The sequence below is a fragment of the Filicampus tigris genome, chromosome 2 (assembly GCF_054856515.1).
Source record: "Filicampus tigris isolate MCC_2025a chromosome 2, RoL_Ftig_1.0, whole genome shotgun sequence".
Classification (NCBI taxonomy): domain Eukaryota; kingdom Metazoa; phylum Chordata; class Actinopteri; order Syngnathiformes; family Syngnathidae; genus Filicampus; species Filicampus tigris.
In genome coordinates, this window is record NC_141218.1 from 29,387,602 (window position 1) to 29,401,099 (window position 13,498).

Genomic DNA, 13,498 nt, shown 5'->3' on the forward strand with positions numbered 1-13,498 from the left:
CAATATCAAATCAAATCAAATTTTATTTATATAGCACTTTTCACACATAAGATGCAACTCAAAGTGCTGTACATTAAAAACGTCAAAATACAGCATAAAAAGAGAACCCGCTCCCGCCTTCCCTCCCTCCCTCGCAGTATACACAAAGACAAGCACACCTGCACTCACTCACACACCCATACACAAACACACACCGACATAAAACCTTAAAAAGAGACATGGCAAGGCACAGAGAAACCATATGAGGAAAGAGTACCCAAGGGGAGCTCGTCCACGCTGAGAGGGATGACAGCCCATGGCCACGGGTAGCACCACCAAAGACCCCGGGCCACGTAAACCGGGGCGGCCCCTCAGCATAGCGCAGGGAGGGCAGCCACACCTCCCAGCGCGGAAGCCCCCCTTATAGTGAGGCTTGACTGCTTTTAAGTTCTGAAAAAGACACGCACTGTGAAAATTATAATTCCTTCATAAAAAATTATTTGCCACTTAACAACTCTGAATAACGAAATACCAGAAATTGTGTCCCAAAATGAACCAAATTTTATTGTGGGGTGAATTCTTTTTCAATCATTATGTTACATTAAATGCATGGAATACACATTCATTCGTAGCTAGTAGCTATGACATTTATAGCCATGATGTCTTAGTGAAAAATTATCTTAGTAGCCTAAAAATATGATTTTATCTTTATTGGTATGTTTAAAAATGTGAACAATGAAGTAGCCCTCCCAAAAACATTTAACAAACAGCTTGAAACTTGCTCTGATGAATTCCTTTAACAATCTCACTTCTCATCTTTGATCTTCTTATGGGGGAAAGTCCAACTTTTGGGATTCAAAGAGAAAAACAACTCAGATATCCCAAAGCCTGCGAGTCATGACAATAGGAAAATTGGTTTGGAACCATTAAAAAAACAATCGCACATGTCTATGTTCAGCTAACTAATTCAAGTACAGGTGATACAAATAACCATAGAGTCAGTAATTAGCCAGGATAAAATAATGTATAATATATATGGTAATATATGGTACTTATGTGTATCTTATGTGTGTCCAGCATACGCATTACTCCCTGACGGTGCAGGCAGCCGACGAAGGCGATCCACCGCTTTCCTCTGCCGTCCTCATCACCATCACCGTCGCCGACGCCAACGACAACCCGCCGCTTTTCTCCCAGGTCCAGCACAGTCTGCTGTTACAGGTTAGACCACCTTCAATCTTTCAAAAGATCCTTCATGCTCCTCCATTTTGCAGTGTTTGTGCAAACCAGGGGTTTTCCACCTCAAAATGAATTGGGAAACCAAGTTCCCAAGCCAATATTCCCACCTTTCGAGGTTCAAGCAGGACTGTGACTGTGTGATAGGGAATGTCAGAAAGACGGACTAGGGGTGCAAAGTTTAACACCAGACGCTATCTCGGTGTACGCTGATATGGAATGGAGGGACCAGTTATCCAGACAAATGCCAGACGGGAGTTTCCCGAACGCCCGCTCTATCTCCAGTACCGGTCCAACCCCCCACGCAATCAGTGATGCAGCAATTGTGCAGGGTCTCTGTGTGAAAAGGGCTAAAGTTTTATCCAAAACTGTTTAGTCAGATACCTTTCAGATTCAACTACTTTCATCAAGAAAGGCTATATTGCATGCATAGAAACCTCTGACAGGGACGGCAATGTTGTTAAAGCTTATTTGCCGCCGCCCCCCCCCCCCCCCCCCCCTCGAGAGGAAAGACAGAATTACCTGTCCATCTGCCACTTTTAGCCAGCCAAGCTGTCACGTCAGACTGATGCCTGTCTTAAAAGTGTCTTCTGCCAGTCAATCAAAGTCCGCATCCATCTGCTGTAAGGAGTCTTCAGCTAAAACTTAAAGTGATGGAAATCTCCTCATTTGGGATACTGGTAGTCTTTCTGGACTGCAAGTTTTATTTTGCTTTTTTAATAGAATTCTCTAGAAGAAATACCTTTTCCAGGGGTGTGTTATTTTTAAATTGCTTCAAGCTATTACTCCCTCCCCCCACAATAAACCATTGACTGCACATACAGTACATGAAAACACATACAGGCTGTGTCAATCACCGTGACACCTGGAAATGGCTAAACTGACAGTGAAATTGCCACCTCTAAGTAGGGGTGTCCCGCCCAATACTGATATCGGATATTGGTCCGATATCAGCCCAAAAAACAGTATGGTATTATGTTATAATACCATATTATAATATATTATATTAGCGCTCATATACAAGCCTGACATATACATTCCTGACTCAGCGCCTGCTTTTCTATCCAGCAGCGTCTGAATCTAGCAGGCAGAGCCCACGTAATCAAAACAACCGAGCGTGTTAAGGAGCTAACGAACTGAGAAGATGTTGGCCGTGTGGGAATATCTTTCATTGAAATCGGTTAAAGACGTTGCAGCCGAGTGCAACATTTGTCACATCCAAGTTTCCCGTGGTGGAAAAGAAGCGTTGAAGTTTAATGTGACAAGCGTCCGTCGTTCACGCGTTTGAAAAATTGTCACAAACAACAGCACGAGGATTTTCAGAAGAAACAACCCTCTGCCTCATACAAGCAGTCAACGCTGTCCGAATCATTTTCAAAGCGTGACAGACTCATGTATGTATCATGTATCGCATGTATCATTCCTGCTGGTAACCTATCAGATCAATATCGGTATCAGATAAAATGCAGACCTACTTCGAGGCAAAAAATCTGACTTCCTGTGTCGTTTTGGGATATGGCTTCTTGAAACTTGTTTAATGCTCCATTCATGATAGGTACACATACCAATTTTCATGTTGCAAGGTGAAACTGGCTGTCTGCTGTTCTTTAGGGTTTTTTTGTGGTTCTTCTTGTGATAGACACATCTTCCAAGTTTCATGTTGCTAACCGTAACCTGCTTCATGAGCTGATTTTGAGGGGAAAAAATGTTGTAGCGTAATTGAGCCAAAAATGGCTGTTTCCACTAAAGGCAGACTTTCTTTGCATTTTGCGTCATGGTGTCTTGAGACTTTTTTGCGGGTCTACACGTGATGGACATATCTACCAAAATGTATGCTACAAAGTGAAGCTGGCTAGGGCACGTTTGTTTTTGAAGGATCACCGGTCATGCCTAAATTGGTCAATTAACAAAAAAAATCAACCGCAAGCATCATATCATCCGTATATAAATTGAGTAGGATTAGCAGTATATGTCACATATAATATCTACGTGATTATGGCCCATTTCTTACCAGAAAGAACCCATAAATCATATAGGGGATTTAAGGAAATCTTATGTGAATATTATGAGTTCAATATATATTTCATATATGCTACAAATAAGTATTCAATAAAACACATACATGAATTTCATAACAACATATTAAAGTTATATAGGAAGTCAATTCATTTCATATGTTCATCTAGTAAATCACTTATAAGAATTTTAGGCCATTTGAATATGTTTTTAATATGTTCTACACATGCTTTATACATGCAATCTAAAGTGTTTCATATATGATACAAATACGTATTCAATAAAACACATACATACTTTTTATAAGAACATATTAAAGTTTGTATAGAAAACCACTTCATGTTTAGTGTATAAATTGTGTTTGTATTTAAAAACATGAATCAAGTGACATTTGACACTATAGTGGCACAGCAATCAGATCACAACAACATGCAACACAATTATGTCTCAATAATCATGAATCATCTCATCTAATTAAGATTTATTCAAAGCACTTTACATACAACAACAAAATAACAACAACAAAATATTATAACAACTGAAAGCAATAAATTAACACAAAACACTATATGGGCCATTCTACTGAATTGGTTCAAATTCAGAGTTGGAAAATGTGGGAAATGTGTATTTTATTTCAGAAAATCCTTTACTATATTCATGTTGCACCATATCTAAGTGGCACATATATAGTAAAAGTACTGTCAATTTTCAAATAGTATCTTTTAGCTTTTCCCTAATAGCTTCTAGCTTTTTCAGAGTTATAACTATATATATATACATATAACTATATATGTGCCCTGCGATTGGCTGGCAACCAATTCAGGGTGTCCCCCGCCTACTGCCCAAAGACAGCTGGGATAGGCTCCAGCACGCCCGCGACCCTTGTGAGGATAAGCGGTATGGATAATGAATGAATGAATGAATGAATATAACTATATATATATAGTTGTAACTATATATATATATATATATATATATATATATATATATATATATATATATATATATATATATATATATATATATATATATATATATATATATATATAGTTACAACTCTGCGCTTGTTTGTGTTTGCTGCCCTTAGTGTTTTCTTTTCCGCGGAAACCGGGTCAAAATGGCTCTTTGAGTATAAACGGTTGCCGACCCCTGTTCTAGACAGTGACAATACGCTGATTGAACTGCTGTCATTTGGGGGCCTTGATATATAAAGCTCTGTGTCATCTGCATAACTGTGATAGCCAACATTGGGGTTCATTTGACCCAAAGGTAAGACATACAGACTGAATAGAAGGGGCCCAAAGACTGGCCCTTGATGAACCCCACATCATGGCCATCCGATCTGATTCAAAACTTCCAATGGTCACAAAAGTAGCTTGTTTCCTCTAAGTAAGACCTAAACCAGTTTAGAACTGTTCCATTTAATCGTACCCAAATTTCCAATCTGTTCAACAGTATGTTATGATCATTTGTATCAAATGCTGCACTGAGATACAATAAGACTAGCACCGACACCAATCCTATGGTGCTCAATCTCATGTCATTCATTACTTTGATAAGAGCTGTTTCTGTACTGTGATGAAGTTGGGATTCTGATTGGGATTTATCAAAAAGTCTGCTTGAGTTGATTAGAAACTACTTTCTCCACAATCTTTGATAAGAAGGGAAGATTTGAGAGGGGTCTATAATTTACTAACGAGGACTCATCCAGCGTTGTCTTTTTTACAAGGGTCTTGATGGCAGCTACTGTCTTTATACAAAATGTATAAGATTGATGGTATTGAGTAAGACATATATGGCATACATGTTTATAAAATATATGAATTTCATGCAATTTGTATATGGATGTTTTTCAGCACATAAGATGCACATATAATTCAGTTGAAACTGATCATTTTCATATGCTATTTTTATAAGACTTTTTTGTATGGGTTGAGCCAGTCTATGACAGCAGTAATGATATGTTTGACCTCAGTGCTGTTTATTCCCTCATAAATACACAACAGCATCGCGAACATCCATTTGCATTTTTTAAACTTTGTAGTAATAATTTTATATTTATGATTTATATTTATGATAATTTATTTATTCAGGAAAATGTGGTGGTTTTGTTTTGAATGTTACATTTTTTTTTTCAGATGTTGACTAGCGTGACTGACTTTAAAATTCATGCCTCAAAGCCAGTTTTATTTATATATATGTATAGATATATTTTTAATTATGTCAGTCATGAGTCAAACTACAAAAGAGTCTCAATAAGCCTTGAGTGAAAAGTCACAGAGAGTCTGTCATTTTGGTTTGCAACAACCATTTTCAGCTCACTTGACTCACTTGTGTCCAACATGAATCCAGCATCCGACGCCAGTTGGACTTAGCAACATAAAATCTTTTCGGCATGTCAATCTAGCACACCCATAAACACGTCTGAGGAAGCCATGTCGGAGAGACACAGAAATCCTGCAATTTTTGTTTGACAAACTGATTAAAAAAAGAAAAAAAAAAGCCGCCAATGTGAGTTTCACTCAGCTATATGTCATTTTTAGGGGTGTGCATCCCTCCAAAAAAGATGATTTGATATGGTTTTCGATATGTTGGGTGCCTACCGATTCAAGGGCGGTTCGATTTGATGATGGCTCATTGGACGCCATTTGAAACACCTCATTTAATCCCTTATCTCCATCTATGTTGATCGGCCCGCAGTTCATCGCTACTTGCTTTTCAAGAAGATTCGTCAGCCTGTTGGTCGCAGACTTGCTCATAAGCGGGCTGTTCTCGAGTTTAGTTTTTAGCGTCTTCGTTGCAATCGTTAGCTGTGCATTTAGGTTGGTTGCTGGTTGCTTTGCATTTTTGTGGTATGCTTGAGCTGCTCCTTTGGAAAGCAAAGTCCTTCTTACAAAGAAGTCATATCACTCTGCCTCTCTCAATAGCGCTGTCAGGGCATTTTACCATTCATCAGACCAACAACTCTCACATGCTCCTCCATTTTCACATAGTCTCTCGGGACCTGAACTTGTCCTCCCACCTACATTAGTAGCCTGTCAGTTTAATGCCAAACACAATGATAGCCAATCAGTGTCCACTACTGGGTGTCACTGACTGACCACCATTTTACACCCCCAATTCAAGCACAAGCCCCACACATCAATACAGATCTCATTATCATCTCATACAGACACAGTACATTTTGAGTGTTGCAGTCGAATGGAATGAATAAATGGAGACGGAGAGCTTCAAACGGGTGTATACGGTATATATATATATATATATATATATATATACATATATATATATACATAGATATACATATATATATATATATATATATATATATATATATATATATATATATATATATATATATATATATATATATATATACATACATATATATATATATACATACTGCTGACCTGTGGTTGTATTGGATCTCTGGTCAAATTCTCCAAGCTGTCCTGGTTTGACAGTTCAACAACAAAATAAAAAATAAAGCTAGATGTCAAGTTGCTTCCCAGAAGCCAGTTGAGATGGGTGTATACATAAAGCACCAGATTACGAAGGACATTTCCGCTATGATTATTTTTTGTTAGTTTTGTAAACGTAAAATGTGGTTTTAGTTAGTTTTCCAAAAGCAGTTTTTGTTTTTATGTTAGTTTGTTAGCGCAAATGATTTTCAATTTTTGTTTTCATTTTTTCATTAGTTTCCCATGACTATTATAACTTTGACCTGCAATAATTTGGCTGTTTTTCGTTTTGTTTTTTATACAGGAGGGCGAGGCAGTGGGCAGTGGCGTCCTGCAGCTGCTGGTGACAGACAAGGACACACCCCGCAATGGACCGCCATTCTCCTTCCACATCATCAGCGGCAACGAGGACCGGCGCTTTCACGTGGATCAGGGAGGTCTTCTGTCTCTGGCGGCACCGCTCAGGAGGACGAGCCGAGCACAGCACCGCCTCAAGATTCAGGCAAGAGCGGAAAAAAACCCTCAACTTCTCATGCAGTTGTCATACATTATTTCATAGGGGGAAAAAAAGTTACTTTAATATTTATCAGCTTTGACACCTTTCACCCGCTTCAGTACTTACTTAGGTTTAAAAGTATTACATCTGCTATAATAACGTGTCACATCATGTCAACACACAGTAATTCCACTAGATAAAAGGCAGGTTGGTGATGGTGATGATGATTAGGGACCATGCAGGTGGCTGTCTCCACACTACTAATGAGCTGATTGTCATTGTTGGGCCGCCATCTTGCTGCCAAAACACAGCTGACCCGGCCTGTTCTGGCATTCATTTAACTTTACCCAGGGATGAGGGAGGGCACCAAAAGGTGACGAAAGGTTGATTTGGGCAACTTTTGCAACAGTTAGAGCAACATTAACATTCACCACAACATACAAGGCATATTTAAGATACTTGAGATGTATGCAGCGAGGTCACAGGTCGGAATAAAATAATCAGAATCTGCTGTCAAGCGGGCGAAATTTCAAAGTGTCCCCCTACTGGCGAAGTATTGATTTATTGACTCTTTATCACTAGAGTACATCTGAGAAGATCATTCATGTATCCAAAGACTGGACCCAACTATCACTGGCTAAAATCTGGCCCAAAAGTCTTTAAACCGAAACCAGAGCATCGTTTCAAAACAGAAACGTTGGTTTTATTAATTTCACATTTCAGTGTACACATTAGATTATGCCATAAACATCCACTGAATGCTCAGATAATGCGTTTAACTTGAGATACAGTGCAAATGGAAAGTTTTCACAGTTTTCCACATTTTTTATGTTACAGCCTTATTCAAAATTGGAGGTAATTGCTGTTTTAATCAAACTTCTGCAGACAGTACCACTATTGACAATGTAAAAAAAAAGTTTCCATATTTTTTTTCCAATTTATTAATTTATTAAAGAATAAAATAGCAAGACATCTCATGTAACTGTTCACAGCATTTGCCCTGAAGCTTGAAAATGAGCTCAGATATTGGGCACAGGCTGAGAAAGGGGCAAAAGGTTTAGGGATGGTTGAGAAACCTTGAACCTTTACAAATTTTGATGGCATCTATCACAGTCTTTGATTGACATTTGCTGAAAAATTACGGTACTTCATTTGCCATGTCATCGTGATCTCCATCCACAAAAAAAGTGCTTTCAACCAGAAACAATCTGACGCTCGATAAGACAAATGATAGGAATCGTGATGAACAAGTCACCATGTGATGCAACATGTACACAACACTAGTCACATTTCACATGCACTGAGAAAAAGCAGGAAAGGTTGAGGGGTTTGTGGCTTTGAAGGGGACATGTTATGACAAAGTGAAGGGATTGAGGAAGAATGATGTGTCATAAATTATTGCAAATTATTTTGGGTACCCATTTAGCTACGGCTCACAGACACTCACGAGTTAAGGCCCTGATACACCAATCCGACGTCAGAGGTCATGAAGCGTCGTGGCGTCTTTAAGCGCCCTCTGATTGGTGTAGTGGCCACCGTCGTAGTGTCGTAACCCGTCTGTAAGCGTCTTGGGGGCGTTTATGTATGTTGAATCGGCGTCGCCAGTCGTGACGTTTGGTCACTCTGATTGGCTGTTAGCTAGCAAATCAGCGCGCAGAGCACCAACGGGAAGTGACAAAGGCGGAAAAACAGCGAGCACACCTCCGCTGCGTGAATCTTCTTACAAGTACAAGAGCGAGGGTTGACAATGTAAGTATTTCACAATACCGTGTCAAGAACATGATGGTTTACTTCGCGTGGGAGTTCATCATGAGTGAAGAATAGAGCTAAATGCATTGTTTACGTTTTTATAATCCGCCCCCGGCCAACAGCTTTCCGGTTGGATTTTTCTAACCACGAGAAATGGTGACTACCGCCGCAGATGGTAGGTAAGGGTATTACATCTTATGCATGCGCAGAAGGTACTTTAATGGTCAGCGTCGCTGACCGTCGTTGCGGTGTATTCCTCCAGCGTGACGTGCCGACAGCTGGCCGGACGCCACAGGGGGTAAGCGTCTGTCACTGTTGGCCAGCGTCCTTTTGGTGTATCAGGGCCTTTAGGAATGTGTGAAAGTACATTGTCCCATTTAAGTGAGTTCTGTCCAAAAAGATCATCCTGGCTGTGCCATTATGCCTCTGAAGTGAAACTTTACAGGGAAACTAGCATTAATGTGGCCAAACACAGATCCAGGTTTGTTTATTACTTGGTTGGTTGGTTGGTTGGTTGGTTGGTTGGTTAGACAGTTAGATGGACGTTCGTTTGGTCTGTTAGCTATTTCGTTCTTTGTTAAAATCGGTTTGTTCAGTTCGTTGCTTGATCTGTAAGTTGGTTAGGGGGGAAAATCAGTTGCTCAGTCGGCTGGCTGGCTAGTAAGTTACAGAGCTGCCAACTGTTCTAGATTGTCCATTATTTGTTCAGTCTCTGAATGTGACTTCATTACGTCCGAAATGAGGTGTTCCGGATATTAAAAATAAATAAATAAATAAAATACCTGATGGTTCACATTCCCCAAAAAGGTTGAAAATGAGAAAAAATACTTGGTAGATAATTGCGATCGATGTTTTACAACACGTTGCTTCAACTTGAGACTCATCCCGATTGCTTCTAGTTTTAATCGATTCATCCCAGCGGCGACAAACAAGAGCAATTGCACAATGTGAAGCTTCATTGGCAAATTATGTCCATTGACACGCAGTTGTGTGCCAACGACATCTTTATCTATCATAAAATAACAAACGGCATCACGCTGCACTATTATAATACTATCAGTTTCATACTTGGTGGAATACGTGAAACGGCCACGGGTCGGTGAAGGGTAGCTATTGGTGAGTGATGGTTTTTTTTTGTTTTGTCCTTAAAAGTATGTCTTCACATTAAAATGCATTTATTAAAAAAAAGTGGGCATGTGTATGTGTCTGCAATATGCATTGTCAGCATGTCAGTGCAAAGTAAATATTTTAATCATTGGATTGATTTACTCTTTTCATCATTATGAATTTAAATAATAAATACAATGCCATGATTTTAGTGAAGTTAATACATAGTCATAGCCATTATTAATGTAATTGTACTAATAATAATTACCAGTAATTATGCATATATATTTATATATATATATATATATATATATATATATATATATATATATATATATATATATATATATACATACATACATACATACATACATACATACATGCATACATACATACATACATACATACATACATACATACATATATATATAATATATATAAATATACATACATACATACAGAATAAATCCAGTAACCTAATGAGACAAAGTAACATAAGGAAAAACATTAAACTAAAGTCAAAAAACAAACTCAAAAGACAGACTATGACATTCAGACCAACATATTCCACAGAAAGTACAAATTGCTGTCTGTTGGAAGAAAATTGTCATGGTCTGTCTCAGGGGCGGAGCCAGAACGTGGCTAATGGGTGGGCCTGAATATTTCTCTCACTGAGCACAATCCTCGTGTCCCGACACATCGTATATTCAAATAAAATGACAAACTGAATAATATGAAGTTCAGATCTTCCTGAGACAACCACAATTATAATATTCTTAATATTCAATCAAATAAAAAACACAACAAACTCAAATTTAAAAATAATTTACTAATAATTTACTACAAATTTAACAGTATATATTTTTTCATGAATCACACTGGGTGGGCAGTCTGTCAACCTGGGTGGGCAAGTGCACACCCAGGCCCACCCATGGCTCCGCACCTTGTCTGTCTGTTTTGTTGGTTGGATTTTAGTTTCATGTTTTTCTCTGTGTTTCTGTGTCTGTCTCGTTAAGCTTATTGTGTCCGCCTGTGCTCCTTCCACTCGCTAGTGTTAGCCAGGCAGCTCCCTCCAACACTTTGTGTCTTGTGCAGGTGTTCCTCGTTATCTCGTCAGTATATCTGTATTTAGTAGTTCCCATTTTCCTTTTACACCTTGTTGGTTCATTGTGGTGTCATGTTGATGTCTTGCAGCGTTTTGTAGTGTTTGGTCCTGGCCTATCGTTTCATGTAGTATCTTTAGTCAAGTCTGGCCAAGCCTATCCTTGTTGCTCAGGTCACATCAAGCCGTGCTGCCCAAGTCATGTCAAATCTTGGATGCACAGGTCATGTTGCCAGGGTCATGCCAAGGCCCTGCGCTTGGGTCAAAAAGTTCCAGCAAGGAGGCTGACTGCACAGCTGAGTGTGGCCGCATTGGAACGTAACGTTTCGGCTGTTACGTTCCACGTCGTGTTGTCGTTGGAAAAACTGTGGCCATTCCTCATCCAAATAAATGTGCACGGCCACTCATTCCCACTTCAGTCTCTGTAAATATCCTGACTGCTGTTAAATGCCTCGCTCGTCCTAATCGTGATCAGCAAAAAAGCAGTGTTTTTTTTGTTGTTTTTTTATTTTTTTTCAAGCAAAGAAGCAGTGTGCGCTCGTCCAAGCATAAATCTATGTAGCTCTGCTCACTTCCACATTTCCTCATTCTCATATATATAAGCCACGGAGAGGTTAATCCTTTTAATATGTTGAAGTGGTCATTAGTAAGGATGTCCATATACATTTTGGTGACAATTAATCACCGTTTTTGGACGTTATATACACAATGAAAGTACAATGATTTCCAATGCAGAGTTTGTAATCGGTTCCTTCAGTGACTCCGACCAACCAAGGATAGAACGGTAGGGGTCGCGGCCATTCTCCTCATTAACAAGAGGCGGTATTCATGGAGTCACTTATTTATTCATTTCTCCCAAATTTATTGATAAAATAGAAAATGACAACTCTTTTCATTTTCCTGATCAAAACATATATAAAATGAACTTGTTAGTGAATACGTGGCCATCCCGGCCGGCCCCACCGTCACTTTAATGCTTGCACACACTTCCTGCTTAGTTATCCGAGGTGTGCATTGTTGCACGCCACACACTAATTTCTGATTGGTCATTCTTAGTTGGTGGTTTGGTGGCTTCCGCCGGGGAGCGGGCGGCCCCACTGACGTGCAATGCCGTTGACTGGCCTTCGCCATTTAGCTTAATCTTATCGATTCCCGGGGTACCGCAATATTAGTCCCGGGTTCCACTCGGTTCTCAATTATCGTTACCCAACACTACTGGGTACTGTTTTAGTTCATGTATTTCCTTTAATTGTTTTTCCTTTACTTTGATAATCATTCTGTGCAATATTGTCATGTTACTTTCTTAAAGGTGACGGACAGCGGCCACCCTCCACTCTCCTCCATCTGCGTGGTCACCATTAATGTCACTGAGCAGAGCAAGTACCCTCCCTCCATTGTTCCCCTGGAGGTCTTCATCACTACCGCTAGCGGGGTTTTTGCCAACCGCCTCATCGGCCGGCTCCATACCTCCGACCAGGACCCGCAGGATGTGCTGGACTACAAACTGGTCTCCGAGGACCCTGCCGGGCGCCATTTCTCCATGGACCGAGCCACTGGTAAAATCTGGGTGGACAGAAATCTGGAGGAGGGTTCTTACGCACTCAACGTCAGCGTGACAGATGGCAGGTTCAGCGTCTGGACAGTGGTGAAGGTCCACGTGTGGGCGGCCACACAGCGGGCGCTAGACTCTGGCTTGACCTTGCGACTGCAGGGGACTTCCTCGGAAGAGTTTCTAGCCGATCACTGGCGAGGCCTCCAGCGCAGTCTGGCACAAGCGCTGGCATTTCCCAGACAAGAGCTGCACTTGGCCAGCCTCCAAATGCTACCCGACATCCCGACTCTAGAGGTTCTGCTGGTCTGGAGGCCTCAGAGTGGACTCATCCAGTCGCTACCGACCAACAAACTAGCAGGTGATCCTCAGAAACTCTGTTTGAATCTTCTGTATTAGTGGTTCTCCTGCGGTTCTTTTTCCGCGACCCATAAATTGGGTGTATGTGAAATACAGCAACAAATGATGTTATGTCTTTTTTCAAATTATTTTTAACATGCCTGCATGAATGCAGAATTATTAGCTTTCTCACCCTCTTTTCTGCCGGATTAATGGATTTGTTAATGTACTTGTCCATTAATCCCCGATAATTGTACACATTATCGTGCATTAACCCTGACGTAGGCCTATGTACGTCTGTCTGCTCTTGTATAATCGTTGATATAACTCATAATGAGTAGATCAAAGAATCTGAATGATACTTACGGTACTCATTTACTCAAATGTCAAAAATTATTTTAAGTTTTACTGAGAAGTCAGGAAATTAAGGTCTCACAAAGGAATGGAAGCTTGAAATTTCAAAT

At 40.0% G+C, this 13,498-nt stretch overlaps 1 protein-coding gene across 2 annotated transcripts in view; it reads left to right on the forward strand.

The window, feature by feature from the left end:
* The window catches only part of fat2 (FAT atypical cadherin 2), a 139,888-nt gene that overhangs the window by 92,831 nt on the left and 33,559 nt on the right, over nt 1–13,498 (forward strand). For both annotated transcript variants that reach the window (XM_086023337.1, XM_086023338.1), the window contains exons 18-20: nt 1,057–1,200; nt 6,997–7,194; nt 12,456–13,056. In XM_086023337.1, the coding sequence (XP_085879463.1) occupies nt 1,057–1,200; nt 6,997–7,194; nt 12,456–13,056 (943 nt within the window). The remainder of the gene's footprint in view (nt 1–1,056; nt 1,201–6,996; nt 7,195–12,455; nt 13,057–13,498) is intronic.